The sequence below is a fragment of the Notolabrus celidotus genome, chromosome 11 (assembly GCF_009762535.1).
Source record: "Notolabrus celidotus isolate fNotCel1 chromosome 11, fNotCel1.pri, whole genome shotgun sequence".
NCBI classification, from domain to species: Eukaryota; Metazoa; Chordata; class Actinopteri; order Labriformes; family Labridae; genus Notolabrus; species Notolabrus celidotus.
The window spans coordinates 6576749-6589878 of NC_048282.1; the positions used below are offsets into that span (position 1 = coordinate 6576749).

Below are 13130 nucleotides of genomic sequence, written 5' to 3' on the forward strand. Positions count from 1 at the left end.
CTAGACCTGCCCTGTTTGGAAAGAGTCTTGGGATAACGTTTGTTGTGATTTTGGCTATACAAATAAAGATTGATTGATTGATTGATTGATTGATTGATTGATTGATTGATTGATTGATTGATTGATTGATTGATTGATTGATTGATTGATTGATTGATTGATTGATTGATTGATTGAATGAAATCTGATTAATTTGAAGTTTGTTTGTTTATGTGGGGAAAACAGAAATAAAAAGTAATGGATACGGTAAGCATGTGGCGATGTTTAAGGACTCATTAATGGAAAACAAAATGTCACAGACTCTGACAGTGACGAGGACCAGAAGCTCAGGTCCTGGGCTGATACATGCCGTCCTGTTCACCTGTCTTACTTCACCATGAGTGGAAAGAAGGTTTATTAGTTGACTGTTAAATGTGGACTCTGAAACTGTGAGTGTAATGTGCCATTTCAACAGAAGATACATAACCGTCTGTCTGCACAGTGAGCGGGTTGTTTAGCAGATTGAAACCTCAACAGGCAGGGCAGCTGTATGGGGGAGAAAAGTTAGGATAAATTTAAGGACGCATTACTGACAGGGGCCCCTAAATTATAAACACAAAACATTGGAGTGAAGTGTGGAGCCCAAAGTAATATCATTTTTATGGGGTAAAATATTGTGGCAGACACCATAAACACATATTCATTATCCCTTCCTTAACAAGATGACTTCCCTATAAATCTAAAGAAGGTCCCAAATCTTTTGAGAATATTTGTGATAAAGTGATAAAAACATGACACCAATCATCAGGATTTACATGATAAATAGATTCTTTATTATCACCCTTTAGAATTTGTTAGCATTTAGCACACCAGCACCAAATGTCAAAGTGTGGAACTTTTAGACAAAGCTCTGTTATCAGTCGTCTGGACATAATGCACCACAGCTCCTCTTTGGTCTCAACACTCAACCTTGTGTGTCTTCTCCGAGGTTTTCTTCCCCACACTCTTCATCTCTTTCAAGGTCTTCAGATGCTGTGGGAGATCCCGACTGAGGATGGGACATCAACACTGTTGTCTGGGGAGATTCACAGGTGGAGAAGTCTTCACTTATTATGGGTGACGACAGCGGCACGATGACCCTTGTTTTCTCCTCAGCATCTCCTGCATTCTTCAAACGAGGAGGAAAAGTGCACTTGCTGAGTTTGAGTTCAAACCGAGGCCTGGGTTTCTTCAGTTTGACAGTCTCTGTGTTGCTGCTGTTGTTTGAATGTGGAGATACCTGAGGTGACTGAGGGCTTTGATTCAGATATAAGGCAGCAGTGGAGGACTTTGAACGACTCTCTCCTTTAAGGCTCTCTGTAACATTCAGAGGACTATCAGAGGATGCTGATGGCACACTTTTGCCCTCGGTTCTCGACTTACATCTCCTGAGTGAAGTCTTTTGGGTGCTTTTCAGGTTGAATCCATTGCTTATGTTGCCTTTTCTGCAGGGCAGCACTGAATCAGGAGGAAAGACTCCACTGTACAGCAGCACAAACTCTCTCTGACTGTGCAAAGGAAGAATCGTCTGCCCGAGGCGACGCTTGTTGAAGATCTCTAGAGTTAAATCTAGAAAAGGACATGAAGGAGAGGCAGTAGAAAAAAAAGGTGGGTGGTATCACACATCAGTGTGTTGTACAAACACGAGTCAAGTGTCCCTTCCTGTGAGGGAGCTATGACTTCAACATGCAAACACATTTTATGAGGCACTTATGTTAAAGCAAAAATGCAGGAAACCTAAAAAAAACCTTTATGGTAAATGTAATAAGTAGGAAATAAGATGAGCTCACCCAGCGCCTCACCAACAGTGCCGGGTAGCACCTCCTTCAACACTTCACAGTTCGTATGCAGGGCCGGGTTGCAGTTCATCTCCAGGAGCCAAACCTTTAAGTAACACATACAGAGACACGTGCATTATAACACATATGTGCACGGACTAACATTTCTATAATCCATGTGTCACCCACCTTGAAGTCCTCGTCAACCATGAAGTCACAGCCAATCAGGTCAAAGAGGCCCAGTCGGCGATCCAACTTGGATTTGACAGCAAAGAAACACTGCGTCATGATCTGCTGCATTCGTCTCTGGTGGATGAGGAGATGGAGAGCAAACACAAAACAAAGAATCAGGAAATCTATTGCTCATCAGGCTCAGGATCTGCACCAAATAAAGCAGACACTGTGAAAGTCTGCAGCACTTAGGAACACAGTCATGATGGGTTATCGGATTTCTCTGATGTTTGGTTAATTGATTTTTTTATCCACTTGGAGGCGGCAGGACAAGATGTTAACAAAATGTACCATCTCCAATCAGGTTGTAATGGCAGAAGTATTACCTAAAATAAATGCTGAGGAGCACACTGAGAGATTTAATCACTCGTTTGAAATGTCTGTCAGCTTTTAAGTGCTGTTTAGCTGCAAACAGTCACCTGCTGCAGGAGATGCAGCAGATCAGAGAGAAATCTTTGGACTGGAAAAGCAAAATAACAAACCTGGATGAATAAAAATGAGCAGTTCAAAACAGAGAAATCCTTGATTTGCAATAACTTAAAATGTATGGAAAAGAGCCCTGGCTGTCTTTGAAGAAATTATCAAATGTTTTGAATCTGCTGCTGAGGGGTGGGTGTCAGATTAAGCAATATATACAGCTCCTACTACTCGTCTCATCACTATCGCCGCTCCCTCTGTCTCTTATTCTCCTCTATCCCTCTTTCCAAACCCAACTCGCTCGAGACACATGTGTGTCTAACATGAGTCTGGTTCTGCTCGAGGTTTCTGCCTGTTAAAGGGAGTTTTACCTCGCCGCTGTAACTAGCTAAATACTTTGAGGTGCAATGCTCATGGTGGATTAAGGTGGGTTAAGACTGAGTGTTATCCTCTCTTGGTGTTGGGTCTCTGTTAATAATTTAACATAGAGTGGTCTAGACCTGCTCTGTTTGTTAAAGCGTCTTGAGATAACATTTGTTGTGATTTGGCGCTATACAAAGAAAGATTGATTGATTGAGATTGATTGACACAGCACGTTGCAGGAGCAGCCTTCTTCTACATTTTCCACAGCAAAGATCCTCAATGAGAGGTACAGGGCACACCAAAATCAACACTAACCAAAAGATCTTCACAGGAGCTTTAGGGAAAAGCTGAGCTTCACTGAATCAGTGTTAGTGCAGTAATGCAATTTCAATATCACTGCCAAGACAAACCATGGTCAAATATTGCACTTCCATAAAATAAAGGGAATTTCAAAAATCAAGGCAGCAGAGGCTGAAATGATCTGACGTTCAAATCTTCATGTAAGTGAAGCTCAAACAAGATAAATATATATGTAGCCTGTGACGGGGTGTTTGTCTCAGCTGTGAATGGGAGTAACCAGAGTTATTATCTCAGACTTTATAATAAAAGCTTTACATCAGGAGCAGGTGAGGACGGCACTCGTATAACTTTGGGTGGAGTCAAAGAGGACGTTCTCACTGTTTCTTTTTCCATCACAGGTAAACTGACATTTAAAGAACAAAGGAGAACCCCTTTAATACAAATGTTGATAATAATAGCTATGGTTGCTGGAATTATATGGTTATTATAGCATGTTTGCCACACACGAGTAGGTGGCTTCAACAGTAGGATTCTGCAGGTTTCAGTTTAACAAACACAAACCAGTTTAAATGTGTACATGGTACTGTTTGTTTCACTGAAAGGCACTATGGATTAAAACATCCCCCAAACAGCTCATGTGATAGTTCACGTTTGTAATAACATGATGCATGGTCGGACAGGAATGAGATCATCTGAGCCTAAACCACAATCTCAATTAGCTGCAGACACCAACAGCCTCCACTTTAATGGTAATTGGTCCCTGAGAGCTACGACACTGCAGCACTCACTGCAAAGACGCCCAGTACCCAGTCCCTGGGCAGACCCTTGGCAACCTGAAACCTGTCATTGACGTAGGTGTTGAAACTCTCCATGGACCAGACTGTGTCCTCCTTCAGCTGGCTGTACAGAGGACTCTTCTTCTGCATGTACTGGAGACGGACAGCAGGGGGACCAGAGACACATGAAGCAGACAGCAGAGGCAGAGAGACAATGCCAGGAAGGTCAATTAATACGAGTGCATCTAAATTACAATCGATAAAACCAAACAGTGATTCCATCTTGATCAAAGATTTCTCAAGATCCAGTTCTTTTTTAATATTACACCAGTCTGTGGTTAGCTTTCAGGCCTGTGCAAAATACAATACTTATTTCATCAAACACCATTTGTTAAGTTTTTATCTGTTAATAATTGTTACACAGAAAAGTCAAAGAAGTTTGGAGTGTTCTCCTGAAAGTAACACAAAGGTTTAACATGTTATGGATTTATTAACAGTGGTGAATTAGTAAGAAAGTAGGTAATTAAGATGTGATGAAGCACAGACTGTTTTGTTCCTGTAGGTCAGTAGACCTACTGAGCTTTGAACCAAGTGGAGATGTTTCCTCGTCTATTTTGAAAAACTTCACTAGTAGATGTTTTCACAACTGTCTGACATCTAAACATGAACTAAATCTAATATGTAAGCATGACCACCCACTCACTATACAATTATCAATATTATTACTCAGCTACTTATTATAGATTCAAACTGTGCTGACACTATGAATTGATTTAAAATGATTTATTCATTAAGCTAAAGAAAATAGTCCATCAGATTGCGTGTTCAGTAACACTCTCATTACAACAGTGCTTGTATTAGCCTACTTGGGGGCCAAATAACATTCAACTTAACATTTTCATTTACAGTAATGTTTAAACACGCTGCTATCAGTTTTGTCACTGGAGCCCCACTCACCACTCACCCCTGTCAACCGGAACTCTCAGCTGAACTGGCCTTCACACCACATTCGCAGGCAAACACACTGGTTTCTATTCATTTACAAATCCCTCATTTGTAAAACTCCGTTATATCTACAGTCACTAATCAAACTTCACAGCACAAACCATAGCCTGCACTCAAGTAGCTTTATCAACCTCATCACACCCAAAGCCCGGACCTCCTTAGGTCGCACCTCCTTCCAGTTTTCCGCTGCAAATGATCACCTGCAACAATCCCTAAAGCTGACCTCTTTCATTCCACTCGCTACTTTTAAAAACGTATTACATCCCATACCTACACATCACTGCTCTTGCTTTTAAGTTGATTTTAAGTTGTTCACTTCTTTCATATGTTTGTATTGTATTGTTCTGTCTCTAGGTTTCTCTGTATGTCCTCTCTTTTTTTGTTTTGTGTTTTTGTATTTATCATGCCACCTGTGTTGCCTTCACCCAGGTCATTATTGTAATTGAGAATTGGTTCTCAGTTGGCTTACCTGGTAAAATAAAGGTTACATAAAAATACATAAACAAAACATTAATGTTTTAGTGTTTGCATTCATAACAGTTGCAGAAATAACAGCAGCAACCGTGTAATGATTTTTCTCTTGGCATTTTCTTCTCACTCTGCCAGTCCTGTAACTCTGCCAAAGCCCACACAGTGTTACGGTTTGTGTTTGCTATGTGTCTGTTTTTTTCATTTTGATCAACATCTCTGTCACTCAGCTCCTTGTGTGTTTCAACATCCCTCACTAGTTTCTGCAGTTTTCCGCCTCCTGTTTTCTTTTCTCTGTGAGCAGTTAACCACCAATCTAAAGTTTTGTGCTCTCCAAATGAAGTGAAGGTCATAGAAACAAAGTTATTGTGTGCTCAAGGAGGTAATGTGGTGAACTCTAGGTAGAAGCCAGGTGCTCTTGAAGATAGAAGTGAAACTTGTCGAATAAGGGGAAGCCACCGGTTGGTGTTTCTTTTTCCTGATCCCTATTGTTAAACTTTATGCCCTGAACAATTAAAGCTTTTTAAACCATTCCCTGACCCGAGCTAGTGTGCCTGAAGTGAAGGTCGTTTTAAAAATAGCATCCATGTTGTTGAGCCTTCTGATGTGAAATGCTAATGAAAAAAAATAGCATTTACAATTTTGGTGATTAGTTAGGAAGCCAGGCAACAACATTACATACAGAAACCCTAATCCTTTAAGATACTGCTATATTCAGCTCAGTGTGAAGGTGTACCTGATTGGTCAGGTGAGCTATGAGGTTGTTGGAGGTTGGGTCGTAGAGGTCACAGGTCAGGCGCACATATCCGTGTCTGAAGAAGACCATGTAAGGTGCAGTGCAGGCGATCAGAAGAAAAGAGCGCACATCAAACTTCTTCCCCTTTAGGAGCAGCGGTCTCTGGATGTAACTGAGGGGGAAATGCAGACATGATGAAATGTCATGATGTCAAAGTGTAGAAACAGAACCCTGTGTGTTTTCACCCACTGCTGGACGATGCGAGCCTGAGGCTGGCGGTGGAGCGTCTTCCTGCTGGCCTGGTGTTCCTCTGTTTGCTGTAGCTTCAGTCTGAAAGCAACTACGTCCTCCTGGCTCTTCAGCAGGAAAATCCCTCTGCCCTGGTTCAGACCCGTGGGCTTACAGATCCACATGTGACCCTCTTTGCTGCTCACACCTGCCAGAAGACAAAGTTATTACATCAGGTACATTTTTAAAAATTAAGGTTTGACAAACAAAGGAACTTCATATGAAGTCATCTCATACAGATATTCTCTGCAGTCTTGTTCTATGTTGCTTCTAGATGTTTTGTTCTGTTTAGTTTCCTTTCTTTGAATTAGAATCAGTGACGTGTCTGGTATCACGTTACATTTGCTCTTTAATAGAGGAAACTTTATGTGACTGTTCAAATCTAAAAAGTGCAAAACCATGAACAGAAGCCCCAAAATAATACTTTTTAAAAAAGGCTCATTGTACCATATTTAGTGCATCACAGCTTGGTTCTGTCTTCTACTACTAGTTCTCTACATTTTGATTATAAATATTGTAATCTTTGTGTGATAGCTGTACGTGCCAGCTACATTGAACATTTGAGTCATATGCTTAGCCTTTAAAACATGTTTCACTGTTAGCCAACAGTAAAGACAGCATTTAAAGCATGAGTCAAATTACTGGATAATGCTCAAAGTCACCCATGCACACACTTAAAAAGGACAAATGCTTTTAGCTGTTATTGCGCACACAATTATAGATTCAAGCATCACAACAAACATCAAAATGAAACACAAGTGTCCGTGTTCGTAAATTTAAAACCATGATTGAATTCATCTCGCCCTGTGATAGGTTGGCGACCTGTCCAGGGTGTACCCTGCCTTCCACCCAAAGTCAGCTGGGATAGGCTCCAGCCCCCCGTGACCCCTAATGGGATAAGCGGTCAAGATAATGGATGGATGAATTCCTCTCTTCAGCGAAACTCTTGTTAGAGCTATAGAGTCATTTGACACTTTATGTCTTATTTAAGTCATTTGTAGAAAAAAGAGACTTACTCATTACTTATATTATATACTCTATATTCTCCCTTTAGTGTTGTTCTAGCTTTGTCAAGCTGGTCTGTGCTTTTAATTGTCCTGCTGTTAAGTGGTGCTGCTGTCGGGTGCAACTGAGCATGTGGGCTGAAGTGAGGGCTTCGATTTGAGCAGGACAAACAACAGATTTTCTGACCATATTATCAAATCCACATAATGATGTGGCCTCTGATGAAGCCGTTTTTAAACTTCTGAGTCTAATACAATTGAGGACTTTCTGTGAGAGTATTCTCTCTTTGAGGTGTTTTATTTAAACTTAAAACATATTCATGTTTTTTCCTTCGACCAAATTGTAGCTCTTCCCTTTTCTCCCCTTTCACAACTGTCGGTGTCATCTTCTGTTTACTTAATGATAACTATGTTTGTCATAATCTGTGTTTATCATAATTCTGTGTGTCTGCTTTTATAAACATAGCATAAAGAAATACATACAAACATAGTCTCCAGTCCTTAGAATAAAGAACTGTCTCCAGTTTCATATTAAAACTATGATTAGTCTCATTACAGTGTCGTCACTCTCAATAGAGTCATATCTGTGGAGAGTTTCTCCTCCTGTTTGTGTCTCAGCCCTGCCCTCTGCTGACTCGTGTCCATGCCAACAGCATGTTCCCCTAGTGATGTTATCAGGGCCTTCTGGGAGCTGAAGTGCGTTATTTTCCAACGTCCTCACCCTGTTTGATTAAACTATCACCATGGTGACTGTTGTCTTAACACTGACCGGCACGAACCTCGCTGCGTCTTTACAATGTTAGATCTCAGACGGGTTGAGTTTGATGGATCTCATTTTAATCCATAGCCCACTAAACAAACACAAATCCAGCCTAACCAGTAGTGTGTTGATGTTGCATCTGGAAACTAATGTGTTAGAGGTTCATGAAGGTGAGGAGATCAAGAGTTTTACCCTCCTCCTGGGCAAAGAAAGCCTCCCTCTCCTCCCTCAGATCCATGCGGAAAGTTGTGGGGATGAACTCGTCCATTTTCAGCCTCCTGTACAGTTTAAATCAACACAGAGAAAATACAAAATACATGTCTGAAACTGTCTTTAAAAGATGATCAAACTTAACATAAGCAACCCTTTACATATAAGAAAGCAGAGGCAGAAAAAGACAGCAGGTACACAGTTATATATTTCACCTCAGGCCTTGACCGTGGTTGACTTTGCTGCTGACTCGCTCGTACTCCCGCAGACTGCTGAGCAGGCCGATCTTTGTGGTGAGCACCTTGTTGTTGGGAATCTGGTACAACAACTGTTCACCTGGGGAGAAAACATCAAGGTCTCACCTTTTGTTTGTGTCTATGCAAGATTGTATTCTTATTTTCTACAAAAAGCAAATTGCAAATCAAATTTTCTTACAGTAAACTTTGGATGAAATAGTATTTTGGGCTTGTTTTCCCCTAATTGTGAAATACAGCATTCGTGTTTAAAAGGTAAATGACTTTGATTAGTTACTGAACCTTCTCTGAAGTTACAGTAGTTGGGCGGGGATTTGGTTTCACACCACTTGAGTTTGAAATCCTCCCTGTGCTTGTTGTGAATCCTCTTCCATCCTCTGCTCTCACAGTAAGCGCTCACTCTGAAGGAGTCCCAGAGGAAATCAGTCACACTTCTGCTTGAATCACACAAAGATCTGGAGGACAGCGGCTAAATTTAAAACTAGGGTTTCATCAATGACAAGGCTAAAACAAAATCTAGACCAGATGGAAGATGTCTTTCCACAAGAATGAAAGGTGAGATGTTTAAATCAACAAAATAACAAAACCCTGAAACTTGCTCACTACCTCCATGTCCTCTATTACAGATTTTGTTTACTTACATTTCAGCCCCATTTGCTCCCCCAAAGTAGTAGAAAGACCCAAGCCCTCGAGGCTCCTCTATCCGCCGCACCCTGTCCTTGTCTGGGTAGGAGCAGGTGGAGAAGCCCCTGGGGAAGGACCTCCGGAGGTTTCCCCTCACTCTGCGGGCACCTGTTACTTTTTAACACACAAACATACAAGAATATGCATGCTCACATTTATTCATATACATTCATATATGAAGGGGATTGAGTAAAACAAAAAGAGAATAGCGTTTTTATTTGTTCTATTGCTTTATTTTATTCTTTCATAATAGCTCAGACTATTTACTAAAAATCAAACAAAGTTATTCATTCCCTTCACACACCTGACCCTCTCTGCTGCATTTCCTGGCTGGCAGTCATGTGTGAAAACCTCAGCGTCTCCTCCCTCTGGCTCTGCTCCAGTTCACCTTCTGATGTCACTTCCTGTTTGCTTCTGTGGTCATGTGACAAAGGCTGCTCTCCTCCCGTCTCTTCTTGCCTCAGGCTACATGCAGACTGGTTCTGCCCACAGGGAACCTCCACTTCCTCCTCCTCTGCCTCTTCCTCTTCCTCTTGGGGCTTCTTCAGTCCGGTCTGCTCTGCAGAGTCCTCACTGCAGGACTCCACCCAGCAATCAGACGACATGACCTCGATAACTGTGAAGGCGAGAAATGACTCAACAAAGAATGCAAGTGGATCCTTTTTTGGTGCACAGAGAAGCTGTCGTCATAAATTAGATTACACTGAAGACTTTTTGGAGTGTGAGAGGAGGGAGAGGAATAGTTTACCCTGGTACTGTTGGTAGTTTGCAGTGTGTGGCATTTTTAAAGCTCCTGTGAGGAACCTTCTGTTTGTGTCAGTTTTGGCGCCCCCTGTGGACAAAGTGAAACCTCTTGTCTCTTTAATGATCTTGTCCTGTATGTGTTTTTCTTGTTTTTGGACATAAAAATCTCCTCCTGATTTCTTTTAACATGCAAATATACTGTTTAATTTGCTGTGGAAAAAAAAGCTGTTCGGTCATTGTCAAAAATTGTCTTGTCTGACACCAACCCCCTCACAGCAGTCACATTAAAAACTGCAGTCTGCTGATGCTCTCACTTGTTCTTGTAGGTCATGAAGAGGCCTCACTGTTAAGCTCAGTCTGTTTCATCACAAGTTAAAAATTCCCCACAGGAGCTTTAATTATCTATGCTAACATTGATGCTCTGTTGATGACTGTGTTTGACTGTTGCTCAGTCGTGCTAGTATTTTCATTAAGTCCTGAACACCTACATGATGAGTTGCCAGTAAAACTTGAAAAGCATTCATTGTACCTGCAAGATTAACCGTTTGCAAGATTAAGCTCCTGAGTTTTCTTCCAGTTATGCAGTCCAAAAAATTTGAGTTTCCCTTGAGTTTCTGCTCTTCTCAAAGAATTAACTGTAAAGATATCACAGGTTTACAAAGCTTAAGAGCTTTGAGGGAAGTTTTACAAATATATAATCCTTATAGTAGATCAACACTTCTTATCAGAGGGAGTCATTGTTATGGGTCGCCATTTGTAAAGTTGTGAACCCTGAAAATAAAAGCAAAAGCACTTCTCCACATTTATCTCCATAACGTAATAAAAACTTTGTGTGAATTTTTAAAAGTCATTTTTTATCACATCTAGAGCAATACTAGTGATCTTCTTCCCATTTAATTTTGTTGTGAAAAATATGTTTAAGTCAATCACTGTTAAATCTCAATGCTTAATCTAAATCTAAATGTTAAATCTAAACCTAAATGTTGAATGTTAAATCTAAATGTTAAATTTAAATGTTAAATGCTAAATGTTAATTGTTAAATATAGATGTTAAATATAAATATAAATGTTAAATATAAATGTTAAATATAAATGTTAAATTTTGGTCTGCAATTCTAAATATTTAGCTGGCAAATTCACACTGCCGCCTAGCGGAAATGCAAAAATAAAAGCTTCATAAAGCGATACAGACTAAGCAGTACCAACTTGTATAATACAGCTTGGTCATACCATACACTGGGTCAGTATTGTCTCTGAGCGTTGTGAAATCTCTTAATGGCCTCAAAAACTGCCTTTCATCATTCTTAAGGCGGGCGATCCGAGTAGTAACCCGTAGGAGTCAGTACTGACAGACTATGGTTAGGATCTCTGTATCGCTGTATGATGCTTTTAATTTGGTACTTCCGCCATGCAGCAGTGTGAATTTGTATTGGCCGTGGTTAGTTACAAAATAAAAGCTTCATAAAGAGACACAAATATCTCAAACATGGTCTGTCAGTACTGACTCCTACGGGTTACTACTCGGATCGCCACCATTTTGGAGCTATATGTGGAGAATTGTTGCTGTTATTTTCAGTGTACACAACTTTACAAATGGCGCCCCATACATTGTAGACCTCATTTTATAAAAGTGGCCTACACCGGGGTTAACAACCATTGTCTGGAACTGAAAGCAAGGCTATATCGACAAATTCAGGGTTTGTGGCTATAATTATAAAAGTGTACTTGCCTTGCCTAAGGATGATGCCCAATAATGTTGCTGGCTACTTACTTCTGCCTCTGTTGTTGCATCAAAATTAAAATTCATCCATATATGTTGTTATAAACACATTTCCACCACACAGAGCAGTATGTTTTCAACTAAAAATCAAATGTTAGCATGCTAACATTCTCAAAACAGCTGCTAATCATCAGCATGTTATTACAGTCTTTGTGAGCATTGACATTTGAAGATGATTTCTGACACTGTCAATTTATTTTACACACCTGACCATCACTTTGGCCAATATAACTGCAGTAGGATCACAAACAATCATACTTTAATATAGTTGCACTATCACAGTCCTTATGTAAATCAATGTCCCTATGTCAACTCCCCTAAAAGAAAATTTACATGCTATTTCTGAATACTGTACTATAAATGGTCATGTGTAATGAACATTTCAGCCTCTAGGGGTTGTTGGCAGTTGAGAGAAGTTTTACACTTCCTGCTTCTTTTTGCCTGGAAACATCCATGGTTATTTAAATTTGGCAAATTAGGGAAACCTGGCAATCATAACATGTTCCATCTGTAAATAACATGTTTGTCTTTCTGTCAGAAGACAGCAGCTGGCAGACACAGACACACATGTAGCTACATTTAGAAGCAAAGGGTTTTACCTTCAACTCCAACATCACACACATAGGCAGCCAGACTCCTTGGAAACCTACTCATGCCTCCTGTGCTATGTGCGCTCAACCTTGTATTCCACCTGCAAGGCCCAGACTAACAACAGACCTACAGACTGAAGGACAAACTCAACAGAGGAGGTATCACATGGTCTGTCAGCAGTTTAACCCTCTGAAATCAGCCAAACGCTGCCACAGTGCAGGAAAGCAAACCCACAGGACCAATGTAAACAATCACCGGTTACTCAGGTAATGGGACCCTTAGCAACTGTTGCCCTTTGTAGATTGAATCTTACACCAACAGCAGCTCAAGACAAACTAACTGCTCAAGATTATGTATCCCACACCCACCCCACCTCTAAGTTTAGCCTCATTCAATATTAACTGTGTGTAAGCCTCTGTTGTGTGAAGCCTATGGTAACATAAGAGCAAGGTGTCAATCAAAATGGATTTGCTTGTGTTGCAGGGTATTATATCCAGACACAAAAGGTGACATTATATTCTTAGACTCTGATGTATTCGATCTTAAAAGTGATATTAAAGAATACCTTACATTTTTTTGTAACATCTAGATTCTGCAAGAGGAAAAGTCAACAAATGTGTAAAAATGAGCTTTAACTCAAACCTTTACCCTTTAAAAATAACAGGATAACCTGTGTATATGAATCCACAGACAGACACCACGTAATGTGGCGCAGGAACACCA

At 40.5% G+C, this 13130-nt stretch overlaps 1 protein-coding gene across 7 annotated transcripts; it reads right to left on the reverse strand.

Moving 5' to 3' along the window:
• Window positions 1-789: 789 nt before the first annotated feature.
• On the reverse strand, window positions 790-12670 carry ttll10 (tubulin tyrosine ligase-like family, member 10). Of its 7 annotated transcripts, XM_034696686.1 has the most exons (14): window positions 12416-12670; window positions 10041-10124; window positions 9597-9908; window positions 9250-9406; window positions 8891-9063; window positions 8570-8690; window positions 8337-8422; window positions 6342-6528; window positions 6093-6264; window positions 3896-4036; window positions 1986-2102; window positions 1809-1902; window positions 1259-1587; window positions 790-1147 (listed from the first exon to the last, which is right to left on the reverse strand). In XM_034696686.1, the coding sequence occupies exons 1-14, from the start codon at window positions 12468-12470 to the stop codon at window positions 944-946; spliced, it is 2232 nt and encodes a 743-aa protein (XP_034552577.1). In that variant the 5' UTR covers window positions 12471-12670; the 3' UTR covers window positions 790-943. The 7 variants fall into 7 exon arrangements, with proteins under 7 accessions (XP_034552577.1, XP_034552573.1, XP_034552572.1 ...); XM_034696682.1 differs by having other exon boundaries at window positions 790-1587; window positions 9250-9400; window positions 12416-12668; XM_034696681.1 differs by having other exon boundaries at window positions 790-1587; window positions 12416-12668.
• Between the last annotated feature and the right edge of the window lie 460 nt (window positions 12671-13130).

Coding starts and splice junctions, on each gene's coding strand:
- ttll10 (XM_034696681.1), bottom strand. CDS start 12,470: ATGAGTAGGTTTCCAAGGAGTCTGGCTGCCTATGTGTGTGATGTTGGA. Junction 10,125..12,415: donor GTGTGATGTTGGAGTTGAAG/GTAAAACCCTTT, acceptor CTTTGTCCACAG/GGGGCGCCAAAACTGACACA. Junction 1,588..1,808: donor CACTGTTGGTGAGGCGCTGG/GTGAGCTCATCT, acceptor GTCCTTTTCTAG/ATTTAACTCTAGAGATCTTC.